This window comes from Ovis canadensis, chromosome 7 (assembly GCF_042477335.2).
Source record: "Ovis canadensis isolate MfBH-ARS-UI-01 breed Bighorn chromosome 7, ARS-UI_OviCan_v2, whole genome shotgun sequence".
In the NCBI taxonomy this organism is placed as follows: Eukaryota; Metazoa; Chordata; class Mammalia; order Artiodactyla; family Bovidae; genus Ovis; species Ovis canadensis.
The window spans coordinates 76,111,980-76,125,216 of record NC_091251.1 but is presented as its reverse complement, the minus strand read 5'-3'; the positions used below and the strand labels follow the sequence as shown (position 1 = coordinate 76,125,216).

The 13,237-nt window shown below is 44.1% G+C and overlaps 1 protein-coding gene across 7 annotated transcripts in view; it reads left to right on the top strand.

The window, feature by feature from the left end:
- The first annotated feature begins 2,384 nt into the window (after positions 1-2,384).
- Positions 2,385-13,237, top strand: part of DDHD1 (DDHD domain containing 1) — a 69,586-nt gene continuing 58,733 nt past the window's right edge. For 4 of the 7 annotated variants that reach the window (XR_011258253.1, XR_011258254.1, XM_069596663.1 and 1 more), the window contains exon 1: positions 2,385-3,500. Coding sequence is in view for 4 of the 7 variants with exons in the window: in XM_069596663.1 (XP_069452764.1) it covers positions 2,651-3,500 (850 nt within the window). In the remaining 3 variants the exon portion in view is untranslated. The remainder of the gene's footprint in view (positions 3,501-13,237) is intronic. The other 3 variants (XR_011258252.1, XM_069596661.1, XM_069596660.1) reach the window with 1 other exon arrangement.

Below are 13,237 nucleotides of genomic sequence, written 5' to 3'. Positions count from 1 at the left end.
TGGAAGAGACTGTTTAGAGTCCCTTGGATTACAAGGAGATCAAACCAGTCCATCCTGAAGGAAATCAGTCCTGAATATTCATTGGAAGGACTGATGTTGAAGCTGAAACTCCAATACTTTGGCCACCTGATGTGAAGAAGTGACTCACTGGAAAAGATCCTAATGCTGGGAAAGACTGAAGGCGGGAGGAGAATGGGACAACAGAGGATGAGATGGTTGGATGCCATCACTGACTCAATCGACATGAGTTTGAGTAAGCTCTGGAAGTTGGTGATGGACAGGGAGGCCTGGCGTGCTTCAGTCCAATGGGTCACAAAGAGTCGGACACAACTGAGTGACTGAACTGAACTTATAGTACTTTGCACAGGCTTCCCAGGTGGCACTAGCAGTAAAGAACCCACCTGCCAGTGCAGGAGATGTAACAGACTTGGATTCAATCCCTGGATCAGGAAGATCCCCTGGAGGAGGGCATGGCAACCCACTCCAGTACTCTTGCCTGGAGAATCCCTTGGACAGAGGAGTTTTGCGGGCTGCAGTCCATTGGGTGGCAAAAAGTCAGACACAACTGAAGCAACTTAGCGCGCGCACACACACACACACACACACACACACACAGTACTTTGCACCCTGTACTATACCATATATGTTTACTTGTATGTATCCCCCACTGGGCATAAAGATCCTTGAAGGAACTGAGTCTCTCCCATTCTCTTTGAATTAGAATCTAGCACATTTAGATTCTGCTGCATGGGTGACATCAAAACACTGTAGAATTAATGCTATAATGGATAACAAATAGATCAAAGGTAGGACCTTATTTCAGATTCTGAAAATTGTCCATAGAAAGGACTGGGGAAGAAACTGACACACAAGGGTACTCAGAAAGCAACATAAACAGAAACAAGTGCTCTGATCTTACATGCTCTGAGTCAGGGCTGCAATGTCCAGCTGGTTTTTCATTGTGCAAGATTATCCAGCCAAGGGCACAAATTGGAGCAGATACCGTACCTAAGTTCTACTTACCAAGCCATGAACCCCAATAGTACTTTGTATCTGCCCATGGGAAACAATGCCATTTTAAAAGAGAATTTAAATTATCTTTTAAATAATTAAAATGTCCTTTAAATAATGACAGGTTAGATCTTGACAGCAAGGAAAAATTCTCTATCAGTCTGATTCCACCACAGATGGGGGTGGGGGGAGGGGGGAAGAAACTGAATATTGGGACTTCCCTGGCAATCCAGTGGTTAGGACTTCACCTTCCAATGCACGGGGTGCAGGTTCAATTCCTGGTCAGGGAACTAAGATCCCACATGCCAAAAAACCAAAACATAAAATAGGAGTAATGAGTAACTAATTCCATCAATGGCGGACATCAAAAAATCTTAAAACAAAAAGCTGAATATTGTCTGATCTTGAGAATACTGATGTTAGAGATTGTTTTTCTCTGGATTCTCAACATAGGGTAATTGGATTTATAAGCTTTTTTTTTTTTTTTAGTGTCATTTTTTTTTTCTTTAGTGTCAAAGAATCACATAGGGGAGCTTCAGCATTCAGCCTGTTCCAGAAAAGGAGCCACAGAACCAGGGATGCATAGAGAACAGGAAGAAAACTTGAAGGTTACAGAATCACATTGCTATGAGACTTTTTTCAAGAGATCACCTAGTTCAATAATTAATTTTACAGATGAGGAAACCAGAAAGATGGAGGTTAAGTAACTAGCCGTGGCTAGTTATCAAAACTAATTCTAGAACCTGATTTTCTGGTTTTCGATTTAGTAATCTATCATAACCGGCTGGACTTGACGTTATTATAATCAACATTGACTGTGCATCCACTGTGGGAGAGATTGAGACATACAGACTCGGTCTCCAACAGGGGCCTCACGACGTTGAGAAAACAGGAAATAAGTATTGAAAGACAAACAATACCAGACGGCATATGAACGCAGATCTAGACCTGGGTTTGAGTGGGAGTGGAGACGCCACATTAGGAATCAGTGGGCAAGGAGTGGAGTGTCCTCGGGTGGGCCAATTCTGAAAGGACTGGAGCCAGGTGGCTGATAAGGTCCACCCAGGGCTGCAGGCAGGCCTAAGGTCACAGAAGCAGTGTCAGGAGAATCCAATTTTCCGGGGCCCTCTCAAAGGGTAGCTTAAGCCTTGGCTCGTGACCCAGATTGCAAGGATGAATCCGGTAAAGCTTCTCCACACCTGGGCTCTGACCCTCAGTAGGGCGGGGGCCGACGCAGCAGCGCCGCAGGGAAATGGGAGCGGAGGCGAGGAGAATTGAAAAATCCTGAGCTGATCGGGATGTCGCGGCGGGAGAAGCAACGGGGGCCACGCCCGCGCTACCGGGGTTGAGAAGCGGTTTCCGGGACGGCGCGCGCGGCCGGCGGGGCGGGGCCCAGGGGCAAGCACCGCCTACGTCGGGCTGCGTGACAATGGGGCGGGCGGCGGCACGCGGCTGCGGCGGCTGGGGGCCTCAGGGGGGGCGGAGCCGCCGCTGCCGCTGCCGCTACCGCCGCAGCCCCCTTCGGGATTTGAAAGATTAAAAACTCCAGGTGGAAAGGGCAGCGACGTTGAATGTGTGGCGGAAGCGCTGGGGACCACGGCTCAGCGCCGAGCCGGGCGGCCGGCGGCGTCTCCACAGCATGAATTACCCGGGCCACGGGTCTTCGCGGAGCTCCGAGCGTAACGGCGGCCGGGGCGGCGACGGCGCCGCCTGGGAGCTGGGCTCGAACACGGAACCGTCGTTCGGGGGCAGCGTCTGCCGCTTCGACCACCTGCCGGCTGGGGACCCTGGCGATGACGAGGTGCCCCTGGCCCTGCTGCGCGGGGAGCCGGGGCTGCACTTGGCGCCGGGAGCGGAGGACCACAACCATCACCTGGCGCTGGACCCCTGCCTCAGTGACGATAACTATGACTTCAGCTCGGCCGAGTCGGGCTCCTCGCTGCGCTACTACAGCGAGGGCGAGAGTGGAGGCGGCGGCAGCTCCTCGTCGCTGCACCCGCCTCAGCAGCCGCCGCTGGTCCCGTCGAACTCGGGGGGCGGCGGGGCGGCTGGAGGAGGCCCCGGGGAGAGGAAGCGCACCCGGCCCGGCGGCGCGGCCGCCCGGCACAGATACGAGGTGGTGACGGAGCTGGGCCCGGAGGAGGTGCGCTGGTTCTACAAGGAGGATAAGAAGACCTGGAAGCCCTTCATCGGCTACGACTCGCTGCGCATCGAGCTCGCCTTCCGAACACTGCTGCAGGCCACGGGGGCCCGAGCTCGGGCCCAAGACCCGGACGGCGACCATGTGTGCGGCCCGGCCTCCCCCGTGGGTCCGGCCTCCAGCTCCGTGGAGGACGAAGACGAGGACCGCGTCTGCGGCTTCTGCCGGCGCATTGCGGGGCACGGGCGCGAGATGGAGGAGCTGGTGAACATCGAGCGGGTGTGTGTGCGGGGCGGCCTCTACGAGGTGGATGTGACCCAAGGAGAATGCTACCCGGTGTACTGGAACCGTGAGTAGCCGGCCGGGGGAGGGAGCGGGACGGGCTGCCTCTGCAGGGGCCGACACGCACCCGGGTGGGTTTGGAACTTAACTGCGGGGAGAGCGAGGCGCGTGAGGCCTGGCGATTGGTCCGAACAGGATGGAGACCGTGCAGGCAAGCTCCGGCAGGTGAAGGGTAAAGCGAGCAGATGGCAAAAGCCCAGTCGCCTGGGGTCAGGAGGAGAGGATACTGCCGAGGTAGCGCCTCCTGGGTAAGCCGGGTGCTGCAGCCACCCCCTGGAGGTGATCCAGGAATGGATGGCCAACCCAAAAGGTTTAATTTCGTGATTCCTACCTGAGCTTTGTCCATCCAGGGATCTGATTCGGTCTCGTTTACCCTGCACTGCTTATGATTTAAATACCGGTTTGGCTTCTGGACTGGAAATGTTTGAGAGAATCTGAATAACGGTTCCGTTATGGATTTGGGGGAAGAAAATTAATCCCTGGCGGGAAGGGAAGGGATAGAGGTTGTTCTCACCGGTGCGTTCAGGAGAGGTGGAAAAGCACTTCTCGAAGCAGTTATGACAAGTGGGTCCGCTCACACTATGTGGAATGCTCATATTTCTCTCTCAGGTCCTTGCTTACATATTTTCATTTTTGCCTCTTAACGTTGAAAAGTTTCAAGGCCCGGGCCTTGGTTTTCTCATCTGTAAAACAGGGATAATTGTATCTATGTGTAGGGTTGTTACGGAAATTAAATGAGGTAATATGCTTAAGGGCCTGGGAGCTGTGTTTGGCACACATGTAAGTCCTTATTCGTAGATAACAATGCAGTTAGGTTTGTAATTAGATTAAGGAGGAAGGCTGTCAGAAATATCTGCCATTGCATGTAACATGTTTTATATGTAAAATAAATATTCGATGGTACATAAGCTATTGGCGCCCAGTAATTTGTAATATATAGCTGTGATTTTTATGGGCCCAGTGCCCTAGCTCAGATGTCTTCCTTTATTGTCACTAGCCTTAGGTCTTCCATACACCTTATAACATTCTGCCTTGTATTAATTACATGTATTGATGACTTAGCTTCCTTTCTGTATGTTTAGCATCTAACGGGAAAATCCATCATCTTTATCTTCATGTTTTCATTGGGCCTAGTGCAGAAAATTTTTTAAAAACAGGTATTGAATTGTATATGTGATTCTAATAATGTTAAAACATTCACATGTTAAGCATGAGTCACTAAGACAGCAATTACAACACGTATCAAATCACCGAATAAAACAAGCATAGCAGGAAATTCAGTTTCTTACTTCCCTTTAAGATGACATTGAAGGCATTTGTTACCACTTTGATAAAGCCAGATTCATCTAGGCCCCACCATGTCACTCACTTCTTTTGATTATAAGCTCACAAAGGACAAGATATGCTTGCATTCACTCATTCATTCATCTTTTTCCTTTTTGCCAGTATTTGTGCATCACAGAGTACTCTTGTGAAGGCAGTAGGAAAGGTGGAGGAAAGGACAGTCCTTACCTTTGAGGAGCTTCCCACTAAGTCTTTTTCTTCAGATGACCTAGACATCATGATAGATTTTTCTTTCGAAGACAGAAGGACAAGGACTTATTGGAGTCAGAAAGTGGGATAAAATGCAGGGCATTCTTGGAGAGGGGGCTGGAAACCAAGAGATGAATCTTACCCTTTTAGGTCAACTAAAGTATAGTTACCAAGAATACTGTGTGCTCTTTTGATTTATGATAAGATTGTTAATGCTTGCATAGTGCTTAACTGTCTACAAAGCGACTTTTCGCATTCATTATTTCATAGTGATAGCAAATGAGTGCTAATGTTCTTTATATGAAGAAGCAGGGTTCAGCGAAGTTAATGAACTTGCCCAAGGTCACCCAGCTGGAAAGTGATAAAACAGAAAGGCATATACAATGATACAGAAGCATGAAACTGCATGGCATTTTGAAGAAACTAGGGGTGTACCTGCAGGGGTCAAAACACAGAGCTAAGCTTTGGAGTTTGACCACCACAGAGATAGAGGTGTTTGATCAGAGACAAGAGATTGTGAAGGAAGCCCCTGCCTTGTGAGTGCTACACTTAGGAGAGTAGCTAGAAAAGGAGGAGGGCGGGTATGCAGTGCTAGGGAATTTGGACTTTACCCTGCTGAGCGTCAGGGAACCAAACGCCTGAAGGCTGTCTGTTACTTAAGTGACTAGGGACAACACAAAGGCTGGATTGGACAGGTAGAGAAGATCATTAGAATGCTAGTGTCATAAATCAAGCAACAGTAAGGACCTACAAAAATTAACCTTAAAGGAAAAGTGGTCTTAGTCCTCTCAAATCATCTTTCCTAAATCAGACCACCAGTAGACTAGTTATAGCTAATTTTTGTTTTGTTTGGCATAACAGCAACACCTATTTTGACTCCATTTTTGCATTTTCTAGATAGCTTTCTGCAAGATACAATCCAGTATGTGGATTGTATCCCAAGGCTTAATATTAGTTACGATGAAAATGCAATAGTGCTTTTTGTCCATGATTTACTACTTCTCACAAAATCCCATGTAACTCCCTTCTAATTGGTTTTTCAGGTCTCAGTGTATTATTATATAAGTTTTCACACTGTCTAAGGAGAGTTCAGTCCCAGTATGGTTTCTTCAGCCTTTTCAAATGGAAAAATTTATAAATTTTGCAGCTTCTGACCTTTCTCTTATTTTACTTTTTAAACCTTTCTGGAAATTTTCTGGCTGCTGATAAAAGTTTTGAAAAAGCCCAGTAAGTTCCTACATACCATGGTGATAGGATTCCAGTGACTTTTGTGACCTAATTCAGTCTACTTTATCTGGGTATTGAAGCCAATAAGTTAGCTATAAAGAAAGCTGTTAATTTATTTTTACTCTTTCTTTCTAATAGGTAAAATTTGAACCAATTTGGAGTACATAAATTGGAAGGGGAACAGAAGTTTTGTCCACCATAGCTTAGAAGCCAATATTATTCCATATGAAAAGAAGTATTAATTATAGGAAGCTTATTTTTGTTTTATTGACTGTTTAGATGTTTTTCTGACTGCATGTGGGCCTTTTAGATAAAAATTGATCATTGCTGAGTAATGGCTGAGTAAACTCCCTCACTCCCCATGTTTCAACTAAGCTCTTTGTAGCCTCTTTATAGGCTTGTTTTGAGAATTATTAGCATTATAACATGCTTAGAACAATGGTGGCACAAGCACTAGGTGTTAACTATATCTGTGTGGATCTCAGAAAGCAATATACCTTACTTGTAGAAACTCACATGAAGGTTAGTAAGACTGGGTATTCAAATTGTTAGGTTTGTTTTCACCGGTCTTTACCTCATCACAGGTGAAAAATTTTTCTAATTTAAAAATCATTTATTGTTAATCAGCTACCACAATATAAAAAGTTTAAAGAAAAAAATCATGTGAATGCTAATCTTCAGATTATCTGGAAAAAGAAAGATGTAAGTTGCTATGAACCTGGCATCCCAATTAAATTCTGATTATTTTTTAATTTTTATTGGAGTATAACTGCTTTAGCATGTCGTGTTAGTTTCTACTACACAGCAAGGTGAGTCAGCTATATATATATGTATATCCTATAAATGTTTGTCAGGAATAATAGCAAGAAAGTGGCCAAAGCATTTAGTAGTATTTTGGGGAAGGCATTTAGAACATCATAGAGATTTTTGATGAGTTAAGAATAGTTTTAAAGCAATTCTGGTAGCAGTGATGTGTGCAGCATGCACTAGGGAATATATATTACTAATTTCTATTCACTAAATAAAGTTATTTTAATTGACCAAATGTTTATATGACTGTGTAGTTTCCAGAAGCAGTTATTAATTATAAGCCACAGCTTCCCTTACCCCACCCTCCCCTCTTTTTCTGTACTTATAAGACCTACATGCCTTATTATCCTAAACCATTTGCAGTTTCAAATACTTCAGAAATTAATCAGCCTTTATGATACATTGAAGAGAAAATATCCCAATAAAAAGGTAGAAAAATTAGGGCTTTTTCTGCAGGTACCCAAATTATATGATGTTTATTAATTTGGCACAGCTGTAACATCTCTTAGGTCTTTTTTATTTAATGGTTAATAACCTTGATAAGCAGAGAAGGCAGTGGCACCCCACTCCAGTACTCTTGCCTGGAAAATCCCATGGACAGAGGAGCTTGGTAGGCTGCAGGTCATGGGGTCGCTGAGTCAGACACAACTGAGTGACTTCCCTTTCACTTTTCACTTTCATGCATTGGAGAAGGAAATGGCAACCCACTCCAGTGTTCTTGCCTGGAGAATCCCAGGGACAGGGAGCCTGGTGGGCTGCCGTCTCTAGGGTCGCACAGACACGACTGAAGTGACTTAGCAGCAGCAGCAGCAACCTTGATGAGTAATAATCCTTCATGAATCACAGGGTATCATGGGAAATTAATAGAGTCCAAGCTGTTAGAAGGTAATCTTTCTTGATCAGTTTCTACCTCCAGTAAAGCAGAACTATACAGACTAGAGACGCCTGATGCCGGGGTCCAGCCCCGGTGGATCCAGGGAATTCGAAGCAGGGATGGAGTCAGCGTCTAGAGGAAAATTGTTTAATTAAAGATAGGGAAAGAGATTAGAAAAGAATAGTGTAGTAGGAAAATTAGTGGAGAAAAGAGGCTTAATAACTTTGTTTACGTGGAGAACCAATAAAACCCTGAGACAAGGGGTTTGTACCACCTACGTAGGCCACAGGCATCTTCCCGGTCTCCCGAAGGAGTGGAGACACAAAGTGCCCCTCCCTTCAGATCTTAGAAGCCCAGGCAAAATTAGTAGGTTTGGCGAGCCTCCGCGCTCCAGATGGGAATTCAGCCAGAAAAGAGAACGAGAAAAGACCACACGGGGGAAACCAGTCTTTCCAGGAACTGGTCCTGTTTCTTTATTTTCCAGGGCCGCTTTTATACTTTTAGTTATACATAGAGATAAATGGAAAATACAAAGTCACATGGGGTCAGCAGTCCTGACCCTTATTGAAACCACGCTTTCTTTCTGCATTCCTTCCAATATACAAAGTTCTCAGGTGATTTACATCATCTTCTGGCCAAGAGGCCTGCTAACATTTTATGACCCTTTCTGATGCTTACTCCTTGGAAGAAAAGTTATGACCAACCTAGATAGCATATTCAAAAGCAGATACATTACTTTGCCGGCTAAGGTCCGTCTAGTCAAGGCTATGGTTTTTCCTGTGGTCATGTATGGATGTGAGAGTTGGACTGTAAGAAGGCTGAGCACCGAAGAATTGATGCTTTTGAACTGTGGTGTTGGAGAAGACTCTTAAGAGTCCCTTGGACTGCAAGGAGATCCAACCAGTCTATTCTGAAGGAGATTAACCCTGGGATTTCTTTGGAAGGAATGATGCTAAAGCTGAAACTCCAATACTTTGGCCACCTCATGCGAAGAGTTGACTCATTGGAAAAGACTCTGATGCTGGGAGGGATTGGGGGCAGGAGGAGAAGGGGACGACAGAGGATGAGATGGCTGGATGGCATCACTGACTCGATGAACATGAGTCTGAGTGAACTCCGGGAGTTGGTGATGGACAGGGAGGCCTGGAGTGCTGCGATTCATGGGGTCGCAAAGAGCTGGACACGACTGAGCGACTGAACTGAACTGATGATGATTAGTCAACCAGAAAACTTATTTTCTCCAAAGGTGATTTTTCTTAAGTTAGGCACCACCCTCCTCAGGCACCAGATAAAGTTGCATTTCTACAGGGTAAAGGTGCAGTGGGCTATAATCAAGAAAAGAATTTACTTAGCCTAAGGTCTAATGTGATTAATATCAAGGTTAATACTTATTTCTCCTATATGCTAGTTATATTCGTGTGTATAAGGGGCAAGGGATATGGAGACTTAGCAGCAAATATTGGCTCAACAATGAAAACCCTCCACCGGTATAATTTCTAACTAACTCGCTAATACTATACTAATAATTTTCTAACTTCTCAAAAGAATCTGTTTTAGAAAGTTTAGAGCATCTCGTGCCTCTCAAGGTTGGGAGGCTGTGAACAATCACATGTGGCCAGACAAACCTGTCAGGTAGGCTAGAGAGCCATCAGAGGAGCTTGTGGACTGAAACACTCTTGTCACACCCAGGAGATTTATTAATTGGAGCTCTAAGTTAACTCCTCTTCAGAGAGAGGTGGTGGGGGACAGCCCCCCATAATGTCAGCAGTGTAGGTGAAAGCATAATGCAGTAAGGTATACAGGCTCTGGTTTTGGGGGTAGATGCTCAAGAATGTCCAGGGGGACCCCTGATGCTTGATCCTGCTTTGCGTAATGTCAGGCCTCCTTCCTCATGACCTTTGCCACCGGCAGGATTCCTCACGCTGGCGCCCGGCAGCCTGACTCTGAAAAACTGTTGGAGAATTGCGTTATCTCCCACTCGTTCAGCCTGGAAAGCAGCCTTGGGTGTCACTGGAATTCTATTTGTTCAGGTTTTTAGAACCCTGGCAAAAGTCTTCTGAGAGCTCCATTCCAGATTAAGCCTGCTTTAGACTATTTTTCAGTGACCTACTGAAGCAGCACAAAGATAATGAATGAATAGTGGGTGACTTGTAGGGAGGGCAGGAGTTGGCACTACCCAGTGGAGGCATTCAGGACTTTTCTTTCCCTTTGCGTTGTGCCATTAGTTTAAAAACTGATATCAGTTATTGATCTGCCTTGTTTGTGTACAGCTCAAATGTGATATTGCCTGTTGTGCAAGTTACTTTATATAGATGTTCAGAGTGATTAGTCTGTTTTTCTTTCTTCCATCTGTCATCACCATCTTCTCTTCTTTCTTCCTTTACTATTTTGCCTTTAAAAAGACTTTTTGTACTGTTCGTTCTCCCAAATTATATCTTCCCTAGTGGCTCAAACAGTAAAGACTCTGCCTGTGATGCAGGAGATGCAAGTTCAGTCCCTGGGTCAGGAAGATCCCCTGGAGAAGGACATGGCAGCCCTCTCCAGTATTCTTGCCTGGAGAATCCCTTGGACAGAAGAGCCTGGTGGGCTACAATCCGTGGGGTCACAAATCTCTTCCAAATTGTATTTCCTGGGTCTTTTATCCTCACATCACACCCTCTAATTTCTGTTTTGCTAAGATCTTTGATGTCTGAAACCCTAGGGCTGATTCGTCTCTGTAGAGAACAAGGAAAAGCTGGATATGCTGTGGTGATCATGAAATCCTCTGAGAAGTACAGTCGCTGGGTGAGAAGAGTAGGGGGATCAAAAGCAGAGAGGGAAATGCAGCATGTGTTCACAGGAAGCCTAAGATGAAGATTACTGGCAGAAGAGATGTGGAGGGTAGGCAGTTCTTGAGTCCCTGGTTGTTGGGGAATCTGACCCAAACCTTTATCTTTTCATGAGTCTGATGAAATTTAAACTGTGCATGTTATCAAGAAGAACTTCAACACTGACAAAAGGTGTAGATACAGTTTCTTCTTTTTTTGCCACAATATATTCCTAAAAGCTCAGTTAAAAAGTAAAGCAGGGAAAAACATTTTTATAGCCACTGTATATAACCTACAATTCTACTTTTTTGAGTTTGCCTTGGTAAAGGGAGATTGTGCTTAAAAAAAGATGTTGAATCACTGACAGAAGAGTGGATTAATAGGATGAAAAGCATAATGCAGATACTTTTTATATCCCTGATTTAGGGGACAGGTGAAATTCAAAGCGGTGAAAAGTAGAAATTGCTTGTGCCAGAGAACTAAGGGAAATTGGTAGAAATATTGATATAGGCATATAAAATTCTGTATTGCTTTATTCTGTATTCTGTATTGCTTTCTAATTTTTGCCAGATTACCATACATCAGAATAAACTGTACAATCATTAATATTTGTTCTAAGTGCTTGTTACATTTAGCTATATCTAAGTAATTTTATATTCGTTACACTTATATAGTCAAATAAACTCTCTTGACTGACTATTGGAGGCAAGGCCAGCCTTTGGAAATTATAATGTTAGTGGTATTTCTGTACCCTGCTGCTGCTGCTGCTGCTGCTGCTGCTGCTGCTGCTGCTGCTGCTGCTGCTGCTGCTGCTGCTGCTAAGTCGCTTCAGTCGTGTCTGACTCTGTGCAACCCCATAGACGTCAGCCCACCAGGCTCTGGCGTCCCTGGGATTCTCCAGGCAAGAACACTGGAGTGGGTTGCCTATTCCTTCTCCAATGCATTAAATAGGACCTCAGATATCTGGACTCTTTAAGAAATATAGATTCCATCTGAATAGATGGCTTTTCCAAATAGCCATCTATTGAGAGTTAAACTTTTATTTGCAAAAGTATAATTTTAACTGTGTGAATGGAAAACTCTAATATTACTCTTCCCTCTTTGGCGGCTACTTAGAGAACCATCATTCTGAACATCGATGCAGATAGTCCTTGGGAAACATGATACAGGACAAAGAACTGGATGAACTGTGCTAAAACATAAAATTCTAAATCACATGTCATAGAAGGAGCTGCAAAAATAACTTTAGGTGAAGTACAAGGAACAGAGTCAAAATTACTTCTGAGCCTTGATATACGTAGATAAATGCAATCTTGCATTGTATTTTACTACTTACTGCAGATGATCAACTTTCAGTTAATATTTTAGACACAAGTACATTATTTTCTTATTCTATAGAATTGCTAATAGGCAGGCCCCTCAGGTGTATCTCATTTCTACCTGATTCACCTAGGATAGATTGTCAGGAAAGTTTGCATTTTAACAACTAACGCATTTTAATGTTAAGTACCCCCTGGTGGCTCAGATGGTAAAGAATCTGCCTACAATGCGGGAGATCCCTGGTTCAATCCCTATGTTGGGAAGATCTCCTGGAAGAGAGAATGGCAACCCACTCCAGTATTCTTGCCTGGAGAATCCCATGGACAGAGGAGCCTGGTGGGCTACAGTCCATAGTGTTGAAAAGATTCGGACACGACTGAGCAACTAACACACACAAACCATTTATTCAACTGAACTCGGAGTTGGCGATGGACCGGGAGGCCTGGCGTGCTGCAGTCCATGGGGCTGCAAAGAGTCAGACACAACTGAGCAACTGAACTGAACTATTCAACTTTACAGTTATACTAATTAAGACATAAGGAATGTCTTATATTTAAAGAAATATATTCTTTAACACCCCTATGGCCTTGTTTCTTGAAAGAAGTGAATAGTATTTAAGGTATAATTATATTCTCCAGAGTTTCTTACCTCTATGAAATGGATTTAAACTCAGTGAGTCATAAATATTAACAGTAGCTTTTGCCTAAATCAAGTTAGTATTTTTAATGTAATTATTACTTTCAGGTGGGATTCCCCAATGTGTTTTGAGGTATAGGTATTTCTTTCATAAGGTAGAATTTTTAATGATTGCTCACAACTAATGAAATTTTGGAGTTGTAACATTTGTAGCCAAGCTAAATGATGATTAGGACAGTGACTATTTAGGTACCTTTGTCCTACAGTATTCCTCTAGAACATGGTTCCTGTCTAGTAAATGAGCGAGTGTTCAGGTATTAGAATGGAAGGCAGCATTTTGTTATCTACTTCTTAATTTACTACCTTTCATTCTATTTACCAATTAAACATAATTAGTGTCATACATAATGTTTTTACTCTGTCACTCATGTTTTGAGAAAGTTTGTTAACTTTAATATTGATTTTAATGTGAATTATCTCATATATGGACAAAAGTCTAGATTACATACCCAACAATCAGTATTCTCCCTTGCTTAG